Source organism: Eurytemora carolleeae, unplaced genomic scaffold (genome assembly GCF_000591075.1).
Source record: "Eurytemora carolleeae unplaced genomic scaffold, Eaff_2.0 scaffold1108, whole genome shotgun sequence".
NCBI lineage: Eukaryota > Metazoa > Arthropoda > Copepoda > Calanoida > Temoridae > Eurytemora > Eurytemora carolleeae.
In genome coordinates, this window is record NW_019397041.1 from 61420 (window position 1) to 88329 (window position 26910).

At 33.2% G+C, this 26910-nt stretch overlaps 1 protein-coding gene across 1 annotated transcript; it reads right to left on the reverse strand.

Moving 5' to 3' along the window:
• Window positions 1-243: 243 nt before the first annotated feature.
• Window positions 244-25820, reverse strand: LOC111711354 (synaptogenesis protein syg-2). The gene is made up of 18 exons (XM_023485690.1): window positions 25781-25820; window positions 25019-25140; window positions 24253-24310; window positions 23678-23736; window positions 22941-23034; window positions 16192-16365; window positions 15391-15590; window positions 14786-14876; window positions 13916-14049; window positions 12083-12251; window positions 11123-11707; window positions 7497-7602; window positions 6800-6982; window positions 4682-4995; window positions 3310-4268; window positions 2532-2733; window positions 2057-2086; window positions 244-936 (listed from the first exon to the last, which is right to left on the reverse strand). The coding sequence occupies exons 1-18, from the start codon at window positions 25818-25820 to the stop codon at window positions 500-502; spliced, it is 3957 nt and encodes a 1318-aa protein (XP_023341458.1). The 3' UTR covers window positions 244-499.
• Between the last annotated feature and the right edge of the window lie 1090 nt (window positions 25821-26910).

Below are 26910 nucleotides of genomic sequence, written 5' to 3' on the forward strand. Positions count from 1 at the left end.
AATTAGTTTGTATGGCCAATATCAAAATTAATATAATTAAAAATAAAATTAATAATTAATCATTGAAAACAAACTTTCAAAAATTTATTATTATCATTAAAACATTTAAAACAATTATCACAGTTTGAAACATTTTACTAACTTTCTATCTTTTTCACTATAATTTAATTTTGCAACTCACTGTAAGATTATTACAGTTTAAATGTTGGTAGTAAAAAAGATTTTATTGGTATTTCATAGGACCAATTAAATCATCTTTGGCTGTAATCAATTTAAGTCTTGTAATAATACACTGTACACAGTACAATGTACACTGTACAGCTTCAAAGACATTAAAAACGAATATTTGCTAAATTATGCTAAATCATGTACAACAAAGTTAACGCATTAAATCACTTTTTTATAACTTCAATAATTGAATACAACTAATATTGTTTTAGCTAGGCGTTTTAATCACCAAACCATGGCGAGGTTTTTAATAGTCATGATTTTGTGTACACTAAACAAGATGGCCGTTTGGTTCGTGGATTTCCTCACGTAACTGGGGAAGATGGCCGCCCTGCACTCCATAAGTGCCGAAAGTTGAAAATTCCGGAAGATTTCTGTTAGGAGAATTGAGACCGGAGAGAATAGGGAAATGGTTCTGCGGAGTGCTGCAAGCTGGGGGAGTGGAAAGGGGTCCGCCCCTGCCACCACCGCTGGACGGTTTCACCGGTGTAAAAGAACTTTTCCTTGAGCCGAATCGTCCAGAGTTCCGGCCGAGTGTGACGGAACCAGTCGGAAAGTTGTTGATAGGATGAAGAGATTGATGATCAAGACGTAGTCGATCAATTTCTTGAAGATCAGACTCCATGAGATCGCTCGGGAAGTAATCCGCGATCGGTGAGTTTGGGTAACTGATGGAGGATCCGATCTGTGATATATTGTACCCGTCTCCTGAACAAACAATTAATTAATTAATTGGCGGGAAAAGAACAGAAGGATTTGGCAAGAAAATGGCGGGAATCCAACATGGCGGATGATTAAGTAAAAACACGAGGTCATTCTGTAAAACTGATAAAACAACCAGACAGAATAAAGATTGATGACAGATAAATAAATTAGTATTTTCAAGATACAGGTTTAACTACTTTTTAGATGCTATTTGATATAAAACGGAAAAATTATCTTTCAAATCAATAAATAAGAAAGCTGTCAATTGAACCAGAGTATTTAGAGAAATAACTTAGATGTGCTTAATTCTAAAAATCTAGAAATAGATCATCAAAATTTGTTAAAAAAAGAATAATCATATTTTTATAATAAAGCTCTTCGCTCATGTGGTTATATATATATTTGAATAGCTATAGCTTGCCAATTACGGCTGGACAAAATTGGCTGACATTTTTGAATTCAGTTTTTCTTCTTTAAAATTATTCAAAATTTATCTAAAGTGTTTTTAAAAGTCCACGGGCAACGCCGGACAATCTATCTAGTATATATTTTATATATATATATATATATATATATAGATTTGTATATATTTTATATCTAAGGTTAAAAATAGATCTAAAGAAGAGAATGAAAGTGTAAGGTTGGTTTCAGGGTGATATATTGACTACCATGGGGGTTAAAACAGGGTGTCCCGGGGGGAAAAAAATATTAGAAGAATAAAGAAATTGTCTGTTTTTTAATTTAGACCTTCTATGTTGTTGCAGAGACAAATACGGAAATGGGGGGAGGAGATGAAAATGCAGAAAATTCTAAAAAAATTCCAATTTTACTTGCAAATTTAAAATCTGCAGAAAGCAGTTTGTTTCATAACAAATATTGCAATATGCAATAACAGTTTATGCATTTGCCGATATTTATGCAAAATATGTAATTTTGTATAATAAGGGTATCATATACAGTTATAATATAAATCTAACAACATTAACCAACAAATTGTATTGGAGAAAAGAAAAGAAAAAGAAAAATTTCCGGAGTTGACAGTAGTTCTGTAAATAGCTGATTGATCGTTTATCTATTTGTTTATTTGTTTGTAGACTTGTTTGGTTTGGTTTGGTTTGTTTACCTTTAACCTGAATCAGATCCGGTTTGGCTGCTTGGTAAATTAATCAAATTTATTGAAAGTTAAGCTTGCCAATTCCCTNTAAAGTAAGATGAAAGGAGCAGTAGTTAAAGTTGATGAATTTAATAAGGATTTGAAGGGATTATATAAAGTTACCCCCGAGGGTACAGTTCAACCAAAGAGAATGTAAAGTTTGTTTTGTATGAACTGTAAAGGTGTATTCACTATATTAGCTTGTTAATTAGGTTAAAATTGATTAAGATTATTAAATTTAAAAAAACACATGAGAGCTTTATGTTAAATTCGGCATTTGATTTGTATGATAAAAGGGTCGAATTTAAAAAGATACACAGGAAAAGTTTATAATTTAGATTTTGTAGAAAAAACTTGAAATATTAGACTGAGGAATAATTTTGAGAGCTTAGTAATTCTTTCATGAAGAAAATATTAAAATGGAGAATTTTTGTATTTAACTCACCTAATGTTTGAATATATGCCTGTCTCCTGAGTTCATCTGCATACTGTGACTCTGTATCCTCAGTGAACTGTGTCTTGGCCATGTTGAGGGGTAGGTTGGAGGACGTAAACCCTATCTCTCTCCCCTGGTCCACGGAGTAGATACCGCCCACCTGGTCTGTGAGATAGGTGCTGGCAGCATGAGGTCTGTATCCTTCACTCGGCTAGAATATATTTAAAATCAGATAACCAGATAAAATGGGGGATTCGGAAATCGAATAAAGTTTAAACAAAAAGAATTACTTATTCAGATCAAAACCATTATTTGAAATTTTCTTTCCAGTTTTATATCTAAATGGGAATTTAAAGGGACTGTAAGCGTAATTTAAAGTGCAGACCCTCAATGCAACAATCGTCCTTGAAATCTTTATCTGATCATTACTGTGGAAGATATTGTCGTTTTCCTAGGTTTAAAAGTGTTAAATTTCAATTTGAAATTCAGTGATGGTGATGGACCAAACCTCTGTAGAGTAAAAAAGTAGATGTTAGTTCCACATTTATTGAAAATATATTTCGGTCTGGGTTGACCCTCGTCAGTTCTTGAGATTGTTTCTTCACAAAGATTAAAAACAAAAAAAATTTCAATATATTTTCCTGCTCTAGAATTTTGCAAGTTACTTTTGTGAAAAACCACAAATGAAAATAATCAGTTTACAAGCATCAAAACCATTGATATCTAATTCATACTTGACTTGGTAACCTTGTGAATCAGTCCCTTTAATATAAAGTACGGTACTCACCATCAAGTATGGAAGTCCAGAAAGTCGTCCATCAATGGGTGCTATATAGCTTCCACTTTTCTCCGAGATAGAACTCATTGTTTCTTCTGACATAGTATCATTGTAACAAGATGTTCCCTGGCTTCCATTAAACAACCCGTCCTGAGCTGCTGACTTTGTACTGTTTGAACTGGAGGACCTGCTTGCTGTACTCTTCTTCATCTTTCTTTTGTGTACTAGGCATGTGATGAGTACAACTGCTAGGAGGAGTAGGAGTGTACCACAAACAGCTACAGTTATGGTTATGATCACTGGGATATTTTGACTGGTGGTGTCAGTAAGACCATCAACTAAAGGTTGGTTAGATGTCTGGGACGTGTCAGATAAAGTTTTGGCCTCAATATCCTTGGTATAGCTTGACTCTCCGAGGTCATTAAGAGACTGGATGGAGAAGGCGTATAGACTGGAGCTGGTCAACCCGGAGATCAGAACAGAGGTAGAGTTCATCGGGTATACATCATAGTAACTTGGTTGCTTGTACATACTCCCAGGGTTCCTCCTGTGGTATTGAATCCTGTATATCTGCTCTCTACCCCCGTCAAACCCTGGCTCCCAGGCTAAAATCACAGAGTCTCCGGTAACATTTAGAACACGGAACTGATCCGGTTTATCCGGAACAGTGGGTTCCTGGAGCACAATTTGAGTCTTTGAGACCCCGTTCCTGTTCCTAGCGATACATTCATAAACTCCATAATCGGCGGGGTTAACATCCCTCACATGGAAGATGGATTCCCAGACTAAAGGATTGATTCTAGTGTTGAAAACCTCATATTTATTGCCGGCAGCTAGCTCTCCCTTGGTACGCCTCCAGGTAAATGTTATGTTGGGAGCTCCCTCAGCTCGGCAGCGCAGTTCACCGGTCTCACGGTTACCAGCTGCTGACTTAGACAGATGCTTAGAGACAACCATCCGGGGCTTACCTAGACAATAAATTGTGTGAACTATTTCTTCAATATTATTTGGTAAAGTCGTTGTCGTATATATCAATATGATGATGACAACTTTCTATTCTAATTTTGATTTCTACCAAGATTTTAAACAGCAGAGACCATAGATAAAGATAGATTGCACATATTACGACATTTCTCAATTTAACAGGTATGTACAGAGATGTTTGGGTGATTTTGCGTACATAAGCTATCTATAATGTTTATTTATTCATCTATGGCAGGGAAGTAGCACAACTAACAGCTTCTCTTTGTTTACATATAAACTTGCAATTTAATAAACGCTTTCAGGGATTAAAGCATCATTAATAATTGTATTGATATAATATAAACGTCGGTCGACGACCAGTGTAAGATATTTTGTTTGATTTTAAGATAATACTTACTTGAAACTAGAAGATATGTCTCCTTAACTGTCTCTTCTCCAACCCCATTATCCACTGCACAGAGAAACCTCCCGATATCCTTCTCCGAAACATTCCTGAGCACTAGCCTGGAGTTGATACTGTTCCCACCTATCTCCTCCCATGATGCTGAGCTGGTGGGTGTATCCTCTCCCCGTCTCAGGGTCTTCCATCCCTCTCCCTCCTCCCTTCTCCAGACTATACCATCCAGTGTCAGCGGATTAGCATGAAAGAGACATTCAAATACAGCCGTATCTCCTTCCTCCACCATTACGTATTCAGTGAGAGAAGTAATCCTAAAACCAAGGTTCTATATTAGTACTGGAGCACTGAGCTGGAGGGATTACTAAATCTCACTTAAGACAATATATTCCTATTTACTATGGTAGATATATTATATAGTTATACATAGAGTAACCAAAGAAATATGAACCCTTAAATGTTTTTTTCTGACCAGTAATTGTTGATCTAATATATCCATAATTTTTAAAGGAATTTAATCTGAATCTGATTTTCTAATTCCTATATTTTTGCAACCCAATGTTAAAGACCTTTGATTTTTCAAACTAAAAATTTGATCAATCAAATATTCTAAGTTTAAAATATCAAACATTACAGCATTAGATTTCAAAGATATAGGAAGTTAAAATTTGATTTTGTACCAAGAATTCGATATTTTCATTCAATTTTTATTTTTCAGCACTTTTTTGGGACACTTTGGACATGACTTAACCTGTCTTCACAGTGACAGGGTGTCAGAACATGTTTCACAGTTTTAGAAAAGTTTTGGTTGTGTAGAGGGNTTATACATTTACATAGATATTGTTTAATGTTCAATGTAATACATAAATACAGCATGGTATATATAATAATAATAAACTATTGTATTTATTGTGGCTGTAGTAATACAATTAGAGGATAAAATATCTATATTGTGTATTGTATTAAGGTATCTTCTCAACATAGAAAAACTGGGCAGTTTAATCAATATAAACACACTCACGCCTTTTATGCCCCCTCCCTTCTCCCCATCACTTTTTTAGCTCATTGTTTTGTGTAGGGTATATAAAAGGCTGAATGATATGCAATCAGTGATTGCTTTGATCTTCTTGGGTATGCTGTTAATAAGAGAAAACATATGGCGTATACTCTTATGGTAGAAACTATAAACCACTCCCGAACTAATAGCAAGGAATATATCGAGTCGTACTTGAGCCTTCAAACTAAGTTTAATTGACCTTATTTTAGCAAATAAATAAGATTGAACTAAAGTCAAATATGTCATTGAGAGAAATGATTCAAAAGGAACGAAAGGGGGTGAAAAGGGGTGAAACTATTTTAAACTTCTAAACTGTCTCAACTTAAATACAACAAACGAAGTTTTATCAACAACAAAACTGTACAAATAAATGTTGCTAAAATAAGTTTATTGGGACACCTTGTAAAAATACTAAAATGAGACAATTTATGCACACGCCCTGTATATAAAAAGAGCATTCTAAAACTTTGTAACTAAAATGGCAGACTGTGATAAGACTTCTTATAGAATTCCAATTCTGAAGTACACACCAAATCAGCATTAAATATACCAGAAATCCCTGAAAGGGATTAGGAATTCTCATTTTTATTTTCAGAGGGAATAAAAATCATTGATTGGTCAGAAAGTGAGTCATTTTATTGCTCTAAGTGAGAAAAACCTGTATACTGATTTATATATATACGTGACACGTTTTTTATCTAGTGCTAATCTTTTAAACCTGTGTAATCTTTAGCTAATAGCGGTGTCAACATATTATATCATTTAACATCTTAAACAGGGTAAATTTATGTCAAAACAAACTGGGTTATTTATAAATCATACAAGTCATGTGCTTAACTGTCCCAAAAAATCCGGATATATATATTTACAGTGATAACCAGAAATCAATGGAATGAGAAGACGACAATACAGCAGTATTTAAGTATATTTGATGTTGTTACAAGGCAAATACTTTCACTAGATACATTTAAAATCACTAATTAGGGGAAATGGGTCTGTTTGCACTCATAATAAAGTTTTCTAGTTATCTCTGTATATTCAGATAGAAAAATATGACTAACCTTGGTGAATAAAGGATATCAAGTTTAAAGCTAGTATTTGCCACTCCTTCCGAGTTATTGACGGACACCTTATAGGTGCCAGCAAACTCCTTCAGGACACGGGATATATTCAAGACACCTCCTTCAACCCGTACTCCATCCTTAGACTCCTGGGACAGGAGTTCCCCTGTAGGACTACTCCACCTTCAAATTAACAAAATTTTAAATCTTATTTTTACAATACTGTACAAAATAAAATTAGTATTGTGTACAAGACTGAACAAAAATAAAAGTCAAATTTTGATTGTGTTGATGTAAATTGTATAAATGAAAATCTAAATTTTATCAGTTTGTATACAGATAGATGGAATCAAAAATTAGAACTAAGTTTAAATTGGTTAAAATTTGTTTAACCCGAATTACCTAATTCAAAAAACTTGATTATGGTGTATCTAAAAAGTCAATCCTCGCAAAAACTCAGTAAATATCACAATTATAAAAAAAACCTAAAGCCAAGCAAAACATTTCTCGAAAAATACTAAATTAAAAAATCATAATTGAGATGTGTCGAGCTTATACTTGGAACTCTTAAAATCTGAGAAGATTTCATAATTTTAAAATTGTATTTTTCCTAAACTTTACTAAATGTTGACCTTAGAAAGTAAATGCAAAAAAGGTTTAATAAATGTTTTTAAAATGAAACCAAAACGAACATTACCTATACTCCATGTTCTGAGGGTTCCCATGAGCTGTCATATTTAATATTAATTCCTCTCCTTCCTTCACCTCGACAGGTCCAGAGAGCACAGGAAAAACAGGTTTATCTAAAAGTAAACAAAAATAAAGCCGGTTTTAGCTAAAAATAAACAATTGCAAAATAGGTTTTCTCTGAAAGTAAACAACTATAAAAACTAGTTTATCTAAAAGTAAACAACAATAAAAACCGGTTTCTTAAAAAAAAAAATTTTAAAAACCGGTTTATCTGAAAGTAAACAACTGTAAAAACAGGTTCAAAAATTAAAGACATTAAATGTTAAATAATTTGTTCATAGCATTCTATATTACAGAAAAGATTTGTAATATTTATAATTTCCCTCTTAGTATTTCTTTAATTTAACCTTTTATGTTCGTCTGTGTACAGTCTAAGTAGACACACACTTAGAGGAATTGTATTCCTCTTGAGAGAGAAATTGTAATTCTCGAGAGAGAGAAATTGTATTCCTCTCTCAAGAGGAATTGTATTCCTCTTGAAAAAGAAATTGTATTCCTCTTGAGAGAGGAATTGTATTCTTCTTGAGAGAGTAATTGTATTTCTCTTGAGAGAGGAATTGTATTTCTCTTGACCTGAGTCTTGAGAGAGGAATTGTATTTCTCTTGGGAGAGGAATTGTATTTCTCTTGAGAGATGAATTGTATTCTTCTTGAGAAAGGAATTGTATTCCTCTTGAGAGAGGAATTGTATTCTTCTTGAGAGAGGAATTGTATTCCTCTTGAGAGAGGAATTGTATTTCTCTTGGGAGAGGAATTGTATTCTTCTTGAGAGAGGAATTGTATTTCTCTTGGGAGAGGAATTGTATTCTTCTTGAGAGAGGAATTGTATTTCTCTTGAGATTTCACAAATAGAAAAAAATGACCGTCGTAATCGTATATATCAATACTTTGAAGACGACTTTATATTTAATTTTAGAAACAGCACGTCTATTGGATTCACATAAATATGGAAATAAAGAGACACTCTCAATTAAAAGCTTTTTTTTGCAACTTGTAATTGGGAAAAAATAATTGTTGTCTTCCTTGTATTGATATAAACGCCGACATCAGACTCTAACTTCATGTTAACTTATAAAGTTATAAAGTTATATTAGTTAAAACATTCAGTTTCCTCTTTTTCAAATACAGTTAAAGGCCGGTGAAAAAAAGGCTAAGTTTTGCTGTAAAAATGTTTAGATATTTTAATTTTTTTTTTATTCTGAATTATTCCAAGATACACTGCTTTACACTTGATGTAGGATTGGCTGTAAAGAGAAAGAGCGAAGACAAATTATGTATTTTCCCAATACTGTAATACATTTTAGCTTCATCTATCCAATCCATTTCTATTCGATCCATCCAATCCATTTCTATTCAATCCATCCATATTCGATCCACCCCGTCCATTCTTAACCCCGATACGTTCATTACATTCCTTTTTATTAAAGGTAATAAAAGTTTAGCTTTCCACGCGCTTTAAAAAAGAATCAAAAGGTTAAAAACATTGCAATGTGTAACAAAATAGGAACGCGAAGCACCCTAATTTCGAAACCATATTAAAATTGATTTGCTATTTAGCAAATACCACGTTAACTGTTGTTTCAAACATGTCAATTATTTCATATTTTGATTTGATCTTTCTCTTCAATTTATTTTATTTATTCAATTCAATGCATTTGATTCTTTAAACCAGACCTCAGAGAGCATTCAAATTTACGGAGGATTCAGTGAAAGTCGCTAATAAATTAAACATCTGTGTATTGAGCCAAGTCTCATTCTTATTATTTCTTTTTGTCTGTGATTCAATCATAATATTTGAATTCAACCATAAATCATTCAAAATATTTCTACTTTACAAGATTGAATGAAACGATGTATTAAACAAAAACTTTTAAAAATTACAACCAGTGCTTTAAATCCGGATCCGGGGATCCGCAAGATTTTGGCTTCCTGGATCCGGATACGCAAAATTATGCGGAACCACGGAATAGTTCATTAAGTTTTAGCATAAAAATAAGCAATAATAATAAGACAAAAAATTAAAAAATTCAGTAAATTTTATGGAAATAACCTGGATCCGGATCAATTTTTTTTCCAGTGAAAATCCAGGATCCGGATCCAGATCTGCATCAAAATTAAATAGATCCTAAGGATACTAAGCACTGATTACAACTAAGAGTAAGCTAGAAAAATTAATAAAAGTGACGGGGAGAAATTCAACATTTTAAGAGAAGAAACTTTTGTAATTATTCTGTTCCCTTGGGCTTTTTAATTTATCCAAGCAATGAAAATAATTACTTGTTTTAATATCGTCAATAAATTCCTTGGTGAGCCGAGCCAAGCACATTGGGATATTTCTGGGACATGTAGTCGGACATTTTACTGTCACGAGCATGTTTATTTTATCATTTCTACATTTTTTAGTTCGGAGAGAAAGAAAGTGGAGGCGATGCAGCGGAAGAGAGTAAATTACAATCACACTGGTACAACTTTGTGACCTAGTAGCTCCTCTAATTTTGATTTTTCGTTCAAGTATTACAAATGCAAACTTATCCTGTAAAATATTAGAAATTCAAAACATTTTGTTCTTCTCAATATCTCTTTCTAAACAGAAGTTATAATAGAAAACATAAGATTTGCATCTTACATGCAAAATACTTATTGAAGAAAAAGGCTAAAAAATTATGTTTATTTGGCCAAATTGTTCTCGAAAGTAAACGCTTTCTTGAATATTGACAGAACCGTTAAATCCATGTGGAATGACTGAATGAATGAATGAATTAATAAATTGTGAAACTTGTGCCAAGCCACTGTTTGTAATGGACCAAAGAGAATTGTATCAACTCTTCACATTAATAATATATGCATTGTTATTGATGTAAGGTTCACCCTCTCCCCCTCCTACAGGAATCTTTATTTATAACCCCTCTTACCGCTACCCCCAACCCTTCCACAGTGAATAACTGATGGGTGTCAAAAAAAATTCAAAAAAGAAAAATAAAATTTGACACCAAACAATTAGACTAAAATGCTGCGGAAACCCTATGGAAATATTAATATTTTTTTGGAAATCCTGTAGAAATATTGATATTTTTGGACATCCTGTAGGTACGGAGCACACTGTCGGAGAGATGATATTGGCTAAACCTGACTTGAATACGATATGAATGCTCTAATAGACCAAACATGGGGAACAACAACCGTGAAATAGAATAGAAAAGGATTCAATAGAATAGAATAGAATGAAATAAAATAGAACAAAAAGTAAAAATAATTATGAATTTAGGTTGAGATAGAAAAAAGGTACGATTTCAATTTTAAAAATGTAATATTGCATTTAGGACAATCATGATGTAAATGCAGAGTAAATGTAGAATTACGAGCCTTCATTTTTTTTATAAGGAATTGAATTTCGATTTTTTTTTAATTGTAAAACGTTATTTTTTTACTTTTGTGGACAAGCATATTTAAAAGTCTTAAACTTTATGAAATCTTCCAATTCCTTTATCTTTAAAACCTGATGGTCAATATTTCAAATTTAACAGAATCAAAGTTTTGGACGAATCATAGATTTTGTGATTTAGGAAAAACTTACATGCTATAGACATGGTGACTGCATCTATGGCCTCCCCCACCTCGTTCTCCGCCTTGCAGGTGAACACCGACCCGTTTTCCTCTGTCTTCACCTTGAACTTAAGAACGTTCTTGCTGATCTTACCCCCGTAGCTGCCCTGCTGGGTGAACAGCTGACCGCTGAGTGGTACTCCGTTATGTATCCAGACTAGGGTAGAGGGAGGGTTTGATTCACCACTCTCACACTCTAGTGTAGCCTCAGTACCCTGGTGTAACCTATCTGGAAGTATCTGGATTTTCACAGCGCTAGGAGCGTACTTCACGGCAAATCGAACGGTCGTTTCGACCGGCTTAGCCACGGCCCGACTACTAGCGACACATCGGTACACGGCGCCGTTATCAGTAATGTTTGGGTTAAGGACGAGTACGGCCGTTGCATGGTTGTCTCCTGGAATGTATTCACTAGGTATCTCTGTATCTCTATGAAACCATTGAAGTGTAGCCAGGGGGTTCCCGCCCTGTGAAGTACACCTAATCTTCTCCTCTACTCCTCCCGTTAGAGAATTCTTAGAGTCATAGCCGATAATCCGCGGAGCTTCGAATGGATCTAAAATGGGAAAATGTTATTTTTACATAATACGATTAAATCCTATTCAACTAACATTACTTTAAGAAATTCAAGATAAGTTTGTAAATGTGTAATACATCTATCAATTTATGTAATTTATTTCTTCTAATGGAATTCGTTTATCAAATATCAATTATCAGAATGCATGCTGTATTGCAAACCTATTGATAAATTGATTTGATAACCTCATCAAATAGTTAATAATGAATCTTCTATTGAATAATAATGAACACAAATAGCGCCCACCGGCTATGTATTTATTATCATTTGATGACTCTAAAGTTCCGGAATTTCACAATCTACAGAAAATTTGAAGGCGTGAAGCTCTATGAATTTTTAGCAAAAAATACTTACATAAAACTCCAACAGTGTGGGTTTGAACTTTAGTTTCTCCAACTGCCTGATTTACTGCATGGCACTGAATATTCTTGGCTGTATCCCTGGCTCCGATCCGAACAGTTATATTGGTTCTTGTAAACCAACCTCCGCTACCCTCGGAGGCAAGTGTCCGGGTATGATTTCCCTAAAACATTAGAAATTAGATTTTTTTAAATTGATATTCGTAGGTAAAAAAAAGTTCTTTAAAGCGACATGAAGAAAATTTTAAGAGAGAGTTGAACATCCGCGAAAAGTTTTAAAATGCTGATTGAAAAATGAATAATGTTCTTTAAGCTTGTGTTCTGGACAGATTATAGAGCAAGGATTTATAGATACTAAGGTTTTCTGTATCCTCTAGTGGAATTCTATAGAATACAGATGGGAGGTGATTGATGGTGGTGAAGAGAAGGTTTATAGTGAACACGTTCTACAAACTCTCTAAGGAAATTGACCAGAGTGGGATAAAAGACAAGGAAGATTAAAGGAACTGTAGACGGAATTTACAGTGAACCTCCATTGCTAGAATGGCATGTCCGATTCACAACAGTACTCTTGAGGACTTTCATCATCAAGAATAAATGAGATATTCATGTTTTTAACTTTGAAAATTGATTATTTTTAGTTGAGATTTCGAAAAAGCTAGCTAGAAAAAGAGGATAGGCTTAAAGGGTACCGTAGTGAATTGAATAAAACCCGCGCTTTAAAAATAGGGTCGCTTGTCGCTTTAAAGTCTTTGTAAGGTTTGAATCAAGAATATGATTAAAGTTTGAATTATTATTCCTGATGAAATGCAATGAAAGTTTGAAGAGAGCGGGATTGGAAACAGCATTTAGGATGAAACTTCGGAATTATCAGGGATTAAAGATCTGCTCCAGCTAGGAATTCTAGAATGTGGATTGAATATTGAAAGATGTGAGTGTACAGAAGGAATTGATGGATTAGACCTAGGATTGGATCGGAAGTTCGGAGAAACAGAGTATATATCAGGAGATACAGGGATCAGCTCAAGAAATAAAATATATTTGTTTCAATTTCCCTTTTTCAATTTTCTCAGCAGGGGCGGACACCACCCCCTCCTTTTCAGGGGAAGAAGGTAGATGATAAACAGTTTGAGAAGAAAGAAAAAGAAAGAAAGGAACAAGGAAAAGGAAAACAAATTAGGAAAAAGGGAAGGTTGGAGGGGGGAAGGTTGTGAGGGGGGAGGTGGAGGTTGTTGGGTGAGGGAGGAACAGGAAGAGTTTAAATGTTAAGGTTACAAGTCTTTCAGAGTTCTTAATCGAAGGAAATATATAACTAAACAAGGATAATATAACAAGGAGAGGAGAAGAGAATATAACAATGATAATATAACAAGGAGAGGAGAAGAGCATATAACAATGATAATATAACAAGAAGAATATAACAAGGAGAATATAACAAGGAGAATATAACAAAAATAAGATAACAAGGAGAATATAACAAGGATAATATACAAGGAGAATATAACAAGAATNTTTTCAACCCCAGGATATTATTAGCGAAGTAAACAGGGGCCCTGGGAGATAATTAACTTAGTTTTTAAACTGAAATATGATTCATATCCAGAGATATAGTTATCCACAGCAGTTGGACGAAAACGAATCGTCGACGAAACAGTAATTCGTCAACAAGGATAATTTAACAAGAATAACATAAAAAGGAGATTTACCCAATGATACTGCTTAAGGATACATAAACCCAAGGATTTTATTAAAAGAATATACACAACCAACGATTTTACAAAAAGGTTTAAAACCAAGGATTGTTAAAAAATTGACAGTTATCAAATACCTGGACTGCCCGGCCGTCAACGACCCACCAGACATCCACAGGCGGGTTCGAATCCGAGGTGACACATTCGAAAGAGAGTAGGTCGCCAGCTCGAGCTTCAGATTCACCGATTATTCGAACCTCCTCAGGACCATCTAACACATATAAATTGTTAGAAATAGAAATTTTTTTCGTTCTTAGAATTAATTAAACGAGAAAAGAAATTTCTTATCAAATTTTTCAAGATTTAATTTTGATTCTAACAATGAAGCAGATGTGAATTAATTTTAAACTGCCCCCCCCCCCCCTCCTCCATTCTCTCCATATTTCATCGATTTCATCTTTTAATTCATCCAAGTCAAAAGTTTAATCACTGTTCGCCCACATAAGACAAAAACTGATGTATTCAATTAAATTTCATTTTTCACCCCCACCCTATTTTTATTAACCCCCACCCCCCACCCCTGGTCCACATTTCAAATTTTCCATCTTCCATCTTTTGATATAAATCCATTATACTTAAGATTAGATTTTGATTGCGGATTAGAGTGAAACCTCTGAAAAATGGTGGTAAGGGGCCTTTATAGACCCTGTTTCTGCATTCAGGAGCTCATATTTGCATTCATTAATTTTCACGACTTCCTAACCCACTAACATTCGACCCCCCCCCCCCCCCTTGCAATAAACCGGAACCACTTCCTTGGCTCGTAGAAGGAGAACCCAATTCCATAAAGAAGCCTTCTTGCATCTCTTATTGCTTAACTTTTTCAAAACCCAATTTAGAATAAAACTTATAAATCCCATCTCAAAATCATGAATCCCCCCCCCCCTCTCATCCTCATCATTAAAATCCCACTCGGCCTTAATTCCCTATTAAATTGTTCTACTTACATAGTACTTGGATGTTAATATCAGCCTGCAGAGGGGTCTTAATAAGATCATTAGAAGCCGAGCATGTATACACTGCATTGTTATCCTTAGCCTGTAATATAAAGGGTTTACAGGTTTAGAGGTTTAGAATTTAAGGTTTAGAGGTTGATGTTTAAAGTTTAAGGTTTAGAGGTGGAGGTTTAGAGGCTGAGGTTTAGAGGTTGCGGTTTAGAGGTTGAGGTTTAGAGGTTGAGGTTTAGAGGTTTAGGTTTAGAGGTTGAGGTTTAGAGGTTGATGTTTAGAGGTTGAGGTTTAGAGGTTAAGGTTTAGAGGTTGAGGTTTAGAGGTTGAGGTTTAGAGGTTGAGGTTTAGAGGTTGAGGTTTAGAGGTAAGTTTAGAGGTTGAGGTTAAGAGGTTGAGGTTTAGATGTTGATGTTTAGAGTTTGAGGTTTCGAGGTTGAGGTTTAGAGGTTAAAGTTTAGAGGTTGAAGTTAAGAGGGTCAGGTTTAGAGGGTAAGGTTTTAAAGGTTGGGGTTCAGAGGTTTTCAGGTTAACAGATTAACATTTTAATATGCACTATTTGTTATATGTATGTATGCATCATATTTTCTGTATTTACTATTCACCTGAGCAATGAACTCATATGTATTGGTTGACCCATCCTCTAGATCAGTATATGAACTATCTATCCTCTCCCCTTCCCTGTACCAGGTAAGGGTGGCAGGGGGGTTGCCCCCCTCCGATTTACAAGATAGGGATACCCTAGACCCCTTTTTTATAGGCTCTCCAGGGGTGTATCCAGTTATCACAGGGTGTCCAGGGGGGTCTAGAAATATATAGATACAAAAAAGTAGAAAATTACGGTGCATTTGAGCATAATATATGTACTGCACTATGTAAACAAATTAAAACTTTTATTTAAAAAGAGATATTTTATTTGACAGGACAGTCAATTATGCTGGAAAAGTGTGTATGAGGAAAATGATTAATTGGTTAGAGAAAGTATTATTTATGGAGTGAACTTGCATGTCTAGAGACTATTGGTTTTATTTTATGGGGACCAGGTCCGGGAACAAACCCAATTTTTAACAGGGAAAAAGTTGTCAAAGAAATAATCTGATTAGATGGATTTGAAAAGTTAAAAGCAAAATAATTGGAAACATTTAGTTTAAAAGATATTTGACATAAATTGAAGTTACCAACTAGAAATTATATAACTTAAGAAATATTCTTTATTAATTACTGATTTTGCTGATTCGCAGATTTTTACAATATTGAACTTAATCTTTTGTCGACGTTTCCTTTAAGATTTAGGTAACAAGATAATTATATAAGTTTGCGAAACTTCATCTTATACTTTAGAAAGTAAACAAACTTGGCGAAAACACTAAATATTTGCAAAAATGAAATCAAAAAGTTTTGCTTACATTGAACAAATATTTGCAAAGATGCAGTGAGGGCGCCTCCAGTAAGCGCGGGATGCTGAGCCTCACACGCAATCGTCTTCAAGTTATCCACAGCAGTTGGACGAAAACGAATCGTCGACGAAACAGTAATTCGTCGATCCGTTGATCCCTTCTCTTCCACATCCTCTCGGCGACCTAAAGATTAAATAATATTTTTAGATAATTTCTAACTTTAATCGATTACTTTTTCTATTTTATTTGTACTTTTGTGTGGTAAAACTCGTTTCATATTTTTTTTTTACATTTCTTTTAATGTTTAAGTTTTTATTTGTCTGCTTGTTGTTTTATCTGTTTGTTTTTAAGACAGGCACCAAGTGTATATAAGACATATCTCCAGAACTTGAGTAAGAACTTGGAAAGGTTTTGATTTACTGAGAAGGTTGAACCAAAAAAAAACCTTTCCACCACCAAAAAACAATAAATCTTTGATCTGACCAAAGGGTGTCCATAAAAAATAAGACTAAGACATATCAAATTAATGTGTTAACAAATATTGTCTACTTTTCTTCCCGGGACACCCTGTCGAAGATAAATTGAAACTAGCCAAGCTTAGGATACATTAAACCCTTCTCAAACCACTCGTTTGAGAACATTAAAAACACACATAAAAATAAAAATAAGGATACACTAAAACATTTTACCGTTGTGAAAAACATATCTGAACTCTCCCCCCCAGGTCTAAACAAAGTTACAACCCCCCCCCCCCTCCATTTTCCTAATGTTGTTGAATAAATCCACTTATGAAGATGTATTTGATGATAAACTTGACAATATTATGATTTATGGACACCAACAAATACAAAGCTTAGAAACATTTCCATTAACCTACACACATACAGTGGCATCAAATGCTATTTAAGTTTTTTTTGGGACTTTTATATTAAAAACTTATTTAATTTTTTGATAATTTTTTTTTTATGAAAAATTATAAAATTTTTTGGGAAAATTTTTTTATTTCTGAAAAATCATATTAATTTTTTTGGTAATTTTTTTTCTGAAAAATGTTTTTATGTTTACCCCTGTATGGTCAGTATAATATATTAGGATGTTTACCCCTGTATGGTCTGCATAATATATTAGTATGTCTTGAATTATCAGAATACTCTTAATATGCTTATCTCAATTCTATACTATTCACTAATCCAAACTGATTAGACTAATTAATAATAATTAATATCCTTATACATCATTGATAGCTTACATATGATGATGTCTAGTTTTAAAGATATTGATAAATCATGTATATATTCTTTCTTAAGTAAGTCTAGCTGAAGTGCCTGGCGTTGCCCGTAGAATTTTAAAACACTTATGAATTTTAAAAAAAAGAAATTTAGCCAATTTAGTCCAGCCGTTTGGCCAGATAAATGTCTAAATTTTCAATAATAGTCTATTTTCTATTTTGATTGTTGCAAACATCAAATTCACATTTTTTTTATTTCTACAAAAATGCATTTTTTATTTGTACGATATGATTTGTCTTCATGACTGCATATATTATTTTTTGACATAAAGTATGTTAAAGTTTTTTCTATGAATCCCCCTGTATATCAAATCATTAAACGTATTTATTACCTATCCCCGATATCTCCTGTAACCTAATGTATTTCTACCTAAATACGGAAATACTTTGTATATAATAATAGGACTGATAGCCGAATTCGAGAGAGAGGATCATTTTGGTGTTGCTGGTTATAGATAAGAAGAAACAGCAATATCCAAGAAGTACGAGGAATCAAGAAAACAAAAAATGTAACAGAGAATATCAACAAATTATGACGGAATGATTTATTTCTTTTGATCTAGTGGGTTTCCGTTTTGAACAAACACAAAAACAGGAAGAAATATAAAGAACAGACAGACAGACAGACAGAAATGTTAAAACAGATACGACGGAAAACAGACAAAAAGGTAGAACATACACAGATTGGTAAGGAAACAGCAACCAAACAGTTAGATAAAAAAGACAGATAGATATTACAGAAATAGATATATAGATACCAAACAGATAGATTAAACACAGACAGATAGATTTTACAGAAACAGATAGAAAACAGAGAGACAGATAGAAAACAGAGAGACAGATAGAAAACAGAGAGACAGATAGAAAACAGAGAGACAGATAGAAAACAGATGCTTTAAAATTGTTCGTACATACACCATAAATGGAAGAGAGGGCTGAATACCTAAATAATAAATATCCATTAGCCAAAATGGGCAACGTTTAAATTAATGATTTTATATCGGTTTTGAAGATGAGAACGGGGGAGGCCGGAGTGGGGAGGGATGACTGGAGGGTAAAGGGGGGGAATTCAGGGTTGTATCTTCTAATTTTTTTATGTTATACATGAAAATTTTGCAAAACAAATTGCTAATCTACGGTTTATCATCGTTTGCAAAAAAAATTCATCCATTTTAAACAACATTTATGCGCGAAATCTTAAATTTACAAGACATTGCAATTTAATTTTTGCACTATAAAGATGAAGGAGGGGGGGGGGAGGAAGTTTAGAGAATGGAAAACAAAAGTAGAGAAGATATAGCCTAAAACTATTTTGTATAATTTGTGGGCGGGGTGGCGGTTATAAATCATTGAAAGGGGAGGGGCAGCCACCCGCCCCTCTCCATACCTTGAAATACAGAATTGAGATGTATCTATCGTTCCGTGAGATTTAGATTTGTAAACAATTTTCTATTTTTAATAAATAAACAAAACCTCTTCTTGGAAATCTACATTTATTTGAATAAACATACTAATACATAAATGTGTTCTCAATAATGCATTTAAGAATTTGCATATGAAAAAGAGGTTTGAAGAATTTATGCGTTTCTAAAAATCCCATGATGTCGCGCCACATTTACATAAAAGTACGAAAAATAGAATTGCGCATTTTATCCCTTAAACCTTTTTCCTATGAGAGGAATAAAAGTTTAATAGTCTAAATGTGAAAGTTACGGATACTGGATTGACATGTAAACCGATAGAAATGGAGACTTTTAGAATATCTGAGAATTGAAAATTCGCGAAGAATGAAGATTGGAATATTCAAGGATTTCTTGGATTTAGATTTAGTGGGAAGGGGGAGGGGGAAAGGGGCGTAAATTCAAGACAATTTAGGAAAGAGTAGGGTACAATAAACAGTGAACCACTTGATTAAAATCTAATCATTGACGCCATTTTTTTCATCTAAATATCGTATTGTTTAAAAAGTGAATTTAAATAAATTTACGAGATGACTTAACGAGCGTTTTCAAGTTTTCAACCCCAGGATATTATTAGCGAAGTAAACAGGGGCCCTGGGAGATAATTAACTTAGTTTTTAAACTGAAATATGATTCATATCCAGAGATATACAGCTTTCAGCCAGGCTAACTTTTAATATTTTCCACAAAATTTTGTAAAATTAAAACGGTTAAAATTCTAAATATTCGGGCGAGCTTCTGTCCTTTGCAATTTTAAGCAAAATATTCTGGATAAAATTTAGACAAATATCTCCTCGGACAAAAGTTTAAAATTACATTGAATAATATAATAAATTTCGAATGTCGTATAAACACACAAGCCTTTACAAACAACGGACTTATTTGGAATAGAAACATATTTTTCTAATCTTTCACAGCTAAAGATGCAAATATGTAATCGTAAACAAAACAATGTAAAAATTAAACAAACAAAAAATGACTGCAAAAATAAAAATTTTAAATTATTTGTCTGGAAAATGGAAAATTTTCTCGAAATAGATTTCCTCCTGTTTTCTTGACGACTTCAAAGTCGGGAAAATGATTTTCCGTTGACTCGGAAATGTAAAATTCAAGAATGCTTTGTCAACAAACGGAATATGTTATTTTATCATCGAATCCAGGCCCCCTAGCATCCTGAAGAGAGGGGGGGGGGCTTGGGTAGTGGTGTCTTAACCCTCCATTTTAAATTAAAGAACAAAAAAATGCGTATCCCCTGAAATCCAACATAATAAATATTTTTTGTTGGGGGGNCCCCCAACTCTAAAAGCATTTAACCATGTTTTCACTGCAAAACCACCAACTCTAAATATTTTCAATTGCCATAATAATACTAGTTATACCTATCTATCTATATATTCTACTAACCACGGTGGCCTGTCGGCGTCTATATGACCTCTTCAATATAATCTGGCAAAAGTTTGTCCAAAAATAATAATTTCAAAAAATTTGTTTCTACAATTTTTCATTTGATTTAAATTGCCTGGGTTTTAATATTCTGTGAACTTTTATGAAATCATTTTTGAATTTTCCATAGATTTTTTTGACACATTTTAACAACGTGTTTTCCTTGGGTCGGGTTAAAAGCCTCCTTGCGGTTTTGTAATTGTAAAACTGCCTGAGATTCAGGCAGTGGGGGGGGNTGGCAGGGGGGCTTGTTCAAAGGGGCCTGGGAAAGGGGAAAGGTCTCGAAGGACAGGGTTGAAAATTCTTCTAAACCTTTTCTGTTTCTGATTTTCTTTCCTTCCCGAGCATGATTAAAAAAACTTTTGAAACTTTTGCAGTTTTTTTGCATCAAAACTTTTTCTTGAGTTTGTATCAGAGACATGATTCAATCCTAGTTTTCTAATCATCTGTCAACCTATCTATCTATCTATCTATCTATCTATCTATCTATCTATCTATCTATCTATCTATCTATCTATCTATCTATCTATCTATCTATCTATCTATCTATCTATCTATCTATCTATCTATCTATCTATCTATCTATCTATCTATCTATCTATCTATCTAACTATATATCTATCTATCTATCTATCTATCTGTCAACCTGTCTATCTACCTATTTATCTATCTATCTATCTATCCTTCTATCTATCTGTCCTTCTATCTATCTGTCTATGTATCTATCCTTCTATCTATCTGTACTTCTACCTGTCTATCTATCCTTCTATCTATCTATCTATCTATCTATCTATCTATCTATCTATCTATCTATCTATCTATTTATCTATCTATCTATCTATCTATCCTTTTATCTTTCTATCCTTCTATCTATCTATCTTTCTTTCTTTTTATCTATTTATCTTATCCATAATTTCATAGCTTCGTTAATCTATCTATTTGTGTATATCTCTATTATCTATTATTCTGTTAAAATATCTTTTTTATGATAATTAATCTAATTTCTGTATTTAAGGTTATGCAAAATTATCATAAAATAATTGATCTTGTTTACCTTAAATTTCAAAATCTTTAAAAAATATTTGAAAACTCAAACTAAAGATCTAAAATAAAGTATTTAAGGTAAAACAACTAAATATCTACATATAATTACCAAAAATATAATAATTATTTTCCTTTAGAATCCGTCTGGCACCACCGCAGGCAATTTTAACCCAACTAACCCCTCTTGCCCCAGTTTAAATTGCAGAAACTCGAAATGGATTTTTTTGCAAATGTTTTAGCTTCCTCCAAAACTGTGCATGCAACGCAAAATCGTTTCCGCGTGTTTCCGAGCACAGAAACTTTTTAAAATTTGCGATGAGAGCCGCGCAGAAACTTTAAAATTTGCCGCGTAGATTTCATATTGAGAAAAAATGGCGGAAGCATGATGGAGATTTAGTGGCCGGGGTTAAATGTTAAGAAAATGGTTTTATGATTTTTCTTCTTCCGTCCTTCTCTCTTTTCTTCCCACAGTTTCTCTTGATCCTTTAATCCTACAGTTTCTCTTGATCCTTTAATCCTACAGTTTCTCTTGATCCTTTAATCCTATAGTTTCTCTTCATCCTTTAATCCTACAGTTTCTCTTGATCCTTTAATCCTATAGTTTCTCTTCATCCTTTAATCCTACAGTTTCTCTTGATCCTTTAATCCTACAGTTTCTCTTGATCCTTTAATCCTATAGTTTCTCTTCATCCTTTAATCCTACAGTTTCTCTTGATCCTTTAATCATACAGTTTCTCTTGATCCTTCAATCCTACAGTTTCTCTTGGTCCTTTAATCCTATAGTTTCTCTTGGTCCTTTAATCCTACAGTTTCTCTTCATCCTTTAATCCTACAGTTTCTCTTGATCCTGTAATCCTACAGTTTTTCTTGATCCTGTAATCCTACAGTTTCTCTTGGATCTTCAATCCTATAGAAATCTTTAGATTTTTTATATTGCATGATCCTACCATTTCTACAATTTCTCCGTGGCTCAATGATTTTTTTGAATTTTTTTCTATCAGTTTAAAGGTCTATCTGTCTATCTGTCTATCTACCTATCTGTCTATCTGTCTATCTGTCTATCTGTTTATCTGTCTATCTGTCTATCTGTATATCTGTCTATCTGTCTATCTGTCTATCTCTATATCTGTCTATGTGTCTATCTGTCTATCTATCTATCTGTATATCTGTCTATCTCTATATATGTATATCTGTCTATCTGTCTATCTACCTATCTGTCTATCTGTCTATCTGTCTATGTATCTATATATCTTTTAACTATGACCTAATCTTCCTGCTAAATCTCAACTAACTACCCTTGTCTCCGTATATTTAGAATTTTCACCCTATTCCATAAATCTTCTTCAACTTTTGTCAGAGCTCTTTTTGAAACTATTACATTATAATAAAGCTCTTCGCTCATATATATATGATAGTGTTATAACTGGTGAAACGGCTGGACCAAATTGACCGGTTTTTTAGGAAGCCCAGAAGTAGTTAAAATAATCAGAATCTTTCATAAATCTAAAAAAAAGTTGTCCTACCTTTAGTGATTTCTACGCCACCGATATACCAGATAATATCTGGTTTAGGTTTAGCGTCTTCAACCCTACAGCTCAACTCAATATCTTCGTTCTCCTAGATACATTCATTCTAGTTTATACCGTTTTATTATTATTCATCCTTTATACGTACCGTTTTCATTCATCATTTGTCCTTTTTTATACCGTTTTATTTATTATTCATCCTTTAAACCGTTTCATTCATTATAAATCCTACTTTATGCCGTTCTATTTATTATTCATCCTTTTATACCGTTTCATTTATTATTCAAACTTTATAGCGTTTCATTTATTATTCATCTTTTATACTGTTTCATTCATCATTCAAACTTTATAGCGTTTCATTTATTATTTATCCTTTATACCGTATCATTCATCATTTATTCTTTATAGCGTTTCATTTATGTTTTTTCATCTTCAATGGCATTCTTTATTCTAAATTAAATAAACCAGTTTATTCATTTTTGTTACCATTACATAACCCCTAAGGAAAATTTCTTAAAAACCAAAAGAAAAATCTGCAATATTCTCCATTGTTACTTTTTAATAATATATTAAATTTAATAAACTCTTAGGTGAATTTATTGTAATAAAGAGCGGTGCGGAAATGAGAAAATAATTTTGTTTCGTAATTTTTAAAATTCCACATTTAAAAATAAAAATCTACGAAATTTTTACAAAATTTGATATTAAGATTAAAATATAGGAAATATTTCTACCTGGACAACAAGCTGAGAACCAGAGGAATATCCAACAAATTCTGCTTTGGTCGGGGGCACTAAACAAATTCATTTTATAATTGTTGAATTGATGAACTGATGAATTGATGAATTGATGAATTGATGAATAGGTGAATTGATGAATAGGTGAATTGATGAATATGTGAATTGATGAATTGATGAATTGACGAATTGATGAATTGATGAATTGATGAATTGATGAATTGATGAATTGATGAATTGATGAATTGATGAATTGGTGAATTGGTGAATTGATGAATTGGTGAATTGATGAATTGATGAATTGATAAATTAATGAATTGATGAATTGATGAATTGATAAATGCCTGAATGGTTTGAAATTAGTCCCAGTTTAGGTTTGATTGATAGATTGACAGATACATAAACTGGGAACTTTATCTGAGATTTCAGCTTCAGGTTTGTTTTTCACTCACTCACTCACTCACTCACTCACTCACTCACTCACTCACTCACTCACTCACTCACTCACTCACTCACTCACTCACTCACTCACTCACTCACTCACTCACTCACTCACTCACTTATTTACTTACATAACACATGAAGTCTTGCAGATTCTCTGATAGCTTTGTTAGTTCCGTTAGGACCAACCTATCATAATAATCATACTTATATTTACTATGGGAGGAGGAGGACTGTTTTGTATCAACAAAATGTATATTTGCAAAATAATTTGAATAATTGGAAAATTAAGATTGAAAAGGTTATTTTTTAAACTAACTTTGGCATTCCCGTTAGATTAATTTCATTTTGAATTAGTGACTAATATAATACTATAATATTTTAAGGAAAATACGCAATAACTATTTTTAGAAAGAAGGTTAAGATGTGACAAAGGATAAAATATGTACTTTTGGTAACCCGAGTAAAGCAATATCATGAATATTGAATATATATATATTTGTTTCATATTTCTATATTTTCCTATATGCGAGTATACAGATAAAATATTGGACAAATCACCATTTTAATAGAAAATTCAAGTGCAAAGAGAATCAAAATCAATAATTTGTTTGATACGGTGATACCCAGAAAAAAATCTGAAATAGGAAGATGACTTGAGAGTCCAGTTTTAACTTTAAAAAGTCCAATGAACATGAGACACAGCTATAGTTCATTGTAAACAGGCCTATTGCACTTGATTAAGGATTAAATAAGTGTATAATAAAACTATTTGCTTAGTAACAACATCAAATAAACTAATTGCTATAACTATACCAGAGTTTTCTGGTTATCACTGTATGAAAAAAGTGAGAAAAAAAAATCAAATTTGAATATGAGTTTGGTTTGATTATATTCCTGGCATTCGTATTCTGCTTCATCTTGCAAAGTTGAATTCAAGATTTGAAGATTGAATACTCCGCTCTCATCTGTACCCACTACTGAGTACCGCTTGAACCCGGGCAGCTCTCGGTTATACCCTGAGAAATATTAGAGATTAAACCTTGCTAGTCCTCGGTTATACTCTGAGAAATATTGGAGAATAAACCTTGCTAGTACTCGGTTATACACTGAGAAATATTAGTGATTAAACCTTGCTTGTCCTCGGTTACACACTGAGAAATATTGGAGAATAAACCTTGCTAGTTCTCGGTTATACATTGAGAAATATTAGTGATTAAACCTTGCTTGTCCTCGGTTATACACTGAGAAATATAAGAGATTAAACCTTGCTAGTTCTCGGTCAAGATTAAGAAATATTAGAGATAAAACCTTGCTAGTCCTCGGTTAAACCCGGAGAAATATTAGATAGAAAACCTTGCTTTAGTTCCCTTTTATACCCTGAGAAGATATAGACTTAAGTCCTGCCAGTTTCCTTATATACCCTGAGTAAAATTAGAGAACTTAATCAAATTTATCGTTCAGTTGGATTTTATTCCTGATTTAAAATGAAATTCTTTAAATATTTAAGAATTTCGAATTTAGAGATAAAAAAATGGGGAGGGGGGGGGTATGCTGAGATTATGTAGAGAAGAAGAGAGGGGGCATCAACCCCAATCTTATAAGTTATGTTTTCATCATGCAGTTCACGGATGATTTAAAGAGTTGCATGTTTGCTACCATCGACCTTCCCCCCTCCTCCTTCATCTACCCAAACCATACCTTTTTGATCAAACCTCCCCCCCCCTTCCGCTTAGCTCTACTCACGCATGCATGAATAATTACTATTTGAGAACTTATTTTTCAAACTATAATTTCTCTAATAAATCTCTGATTTTAACTCTCCGGCTCAGAAGTCGAAAAAAAATGGTCGGGGGGGGGGTACTAATTTCCCCCCTCCCCTCCTTTCAAACCTTGGGAAGTGTAAACATCATTGAATAATAAAGATCGTGTCAAGGAAATGTATTTTAAATGGGATCTATCTATTTCATTTGATAGTTTTATTGTATCGGGGCACTAAATTGATAATGTCATTTTTACACTCTATACTTTTTTAGCTCTTTGGATTTTAGATTTTTTTAGCAATGTTTGTAAAGTGTAATATTAAAATATTTAAAAATTTTATATCTGGTTAAGCGACAGTTTTGTAGAAAGACAGCTGTGCATTGACAGACACCTATATATATATATATATATGCGGGACAGCTGGAAACAGACAGACCTCCAGACATTGTTTATTTTTATCAATTTGTTTGTATATAGGGGATGCTTTTTTTCCTAAAATTAAAATATTTATACTACTGTGAAAACAGACTTCTCTTTTTGTTAACTTATAATATGGGTGAAGTCAAGATGAAATGATCGAAGGAATACGATATCCGTCCCAAGGATTGAAGGTCTCGTCTTATACATTTACAAATATATATTCACAAACGCTTTATCCTTTGATTCCCAATCCCCACTCCGCCAATTCTCTTAAGCTTAAAGGGAGTGTTCGTAATTTTTACAGAAAAATTGCCGAATTTCACTTCAAATTTACCTGCACCCTTCTGGATAAAAATGTGGCAACAAAATACGTTAACAAAATACCATTGAAGCAAGTTTTAATTGGTGAAAATGGTGACACCACGAGTTGACAGATTGTTGGCACTCAACCAGATTGTAATATCGAATTCTGAATCTCTATACCCCCCTCTACCCTCCCCTCAAACATATGTAACCCGTAAGAAAACATTACTCAATAAATTCTTGATTTGAAAAATATTATTAATATTATACAAATTAGTCACTTAAAAATCATCAAATCATCT

Excerpts from the sequence above, each read along its gene's own strand:
- LOC111711354 (XM_023485690.1), bottom strand. The coding sequence starts at position 25,820 with ATGGTTTGGGTAGATGAAGGAGGAGGGGGGAAGGTCGATG. Across the intron at positions 25,141-25,780 it reads AGGAGGGGGGAAGGTCGATG|GGTATAACCGAGAGCTGCCC; the intron begins GTAGCAAACATG and ends AATATTTCTCAG. Across the intron at positions 14,050-14,785 it reads TATTAACATCCAAGTACTAT|ATGGTCCTGAGGAGGTTCGA; the intron begins GTAAGTAGAACA and ends TATATGTGTTAG.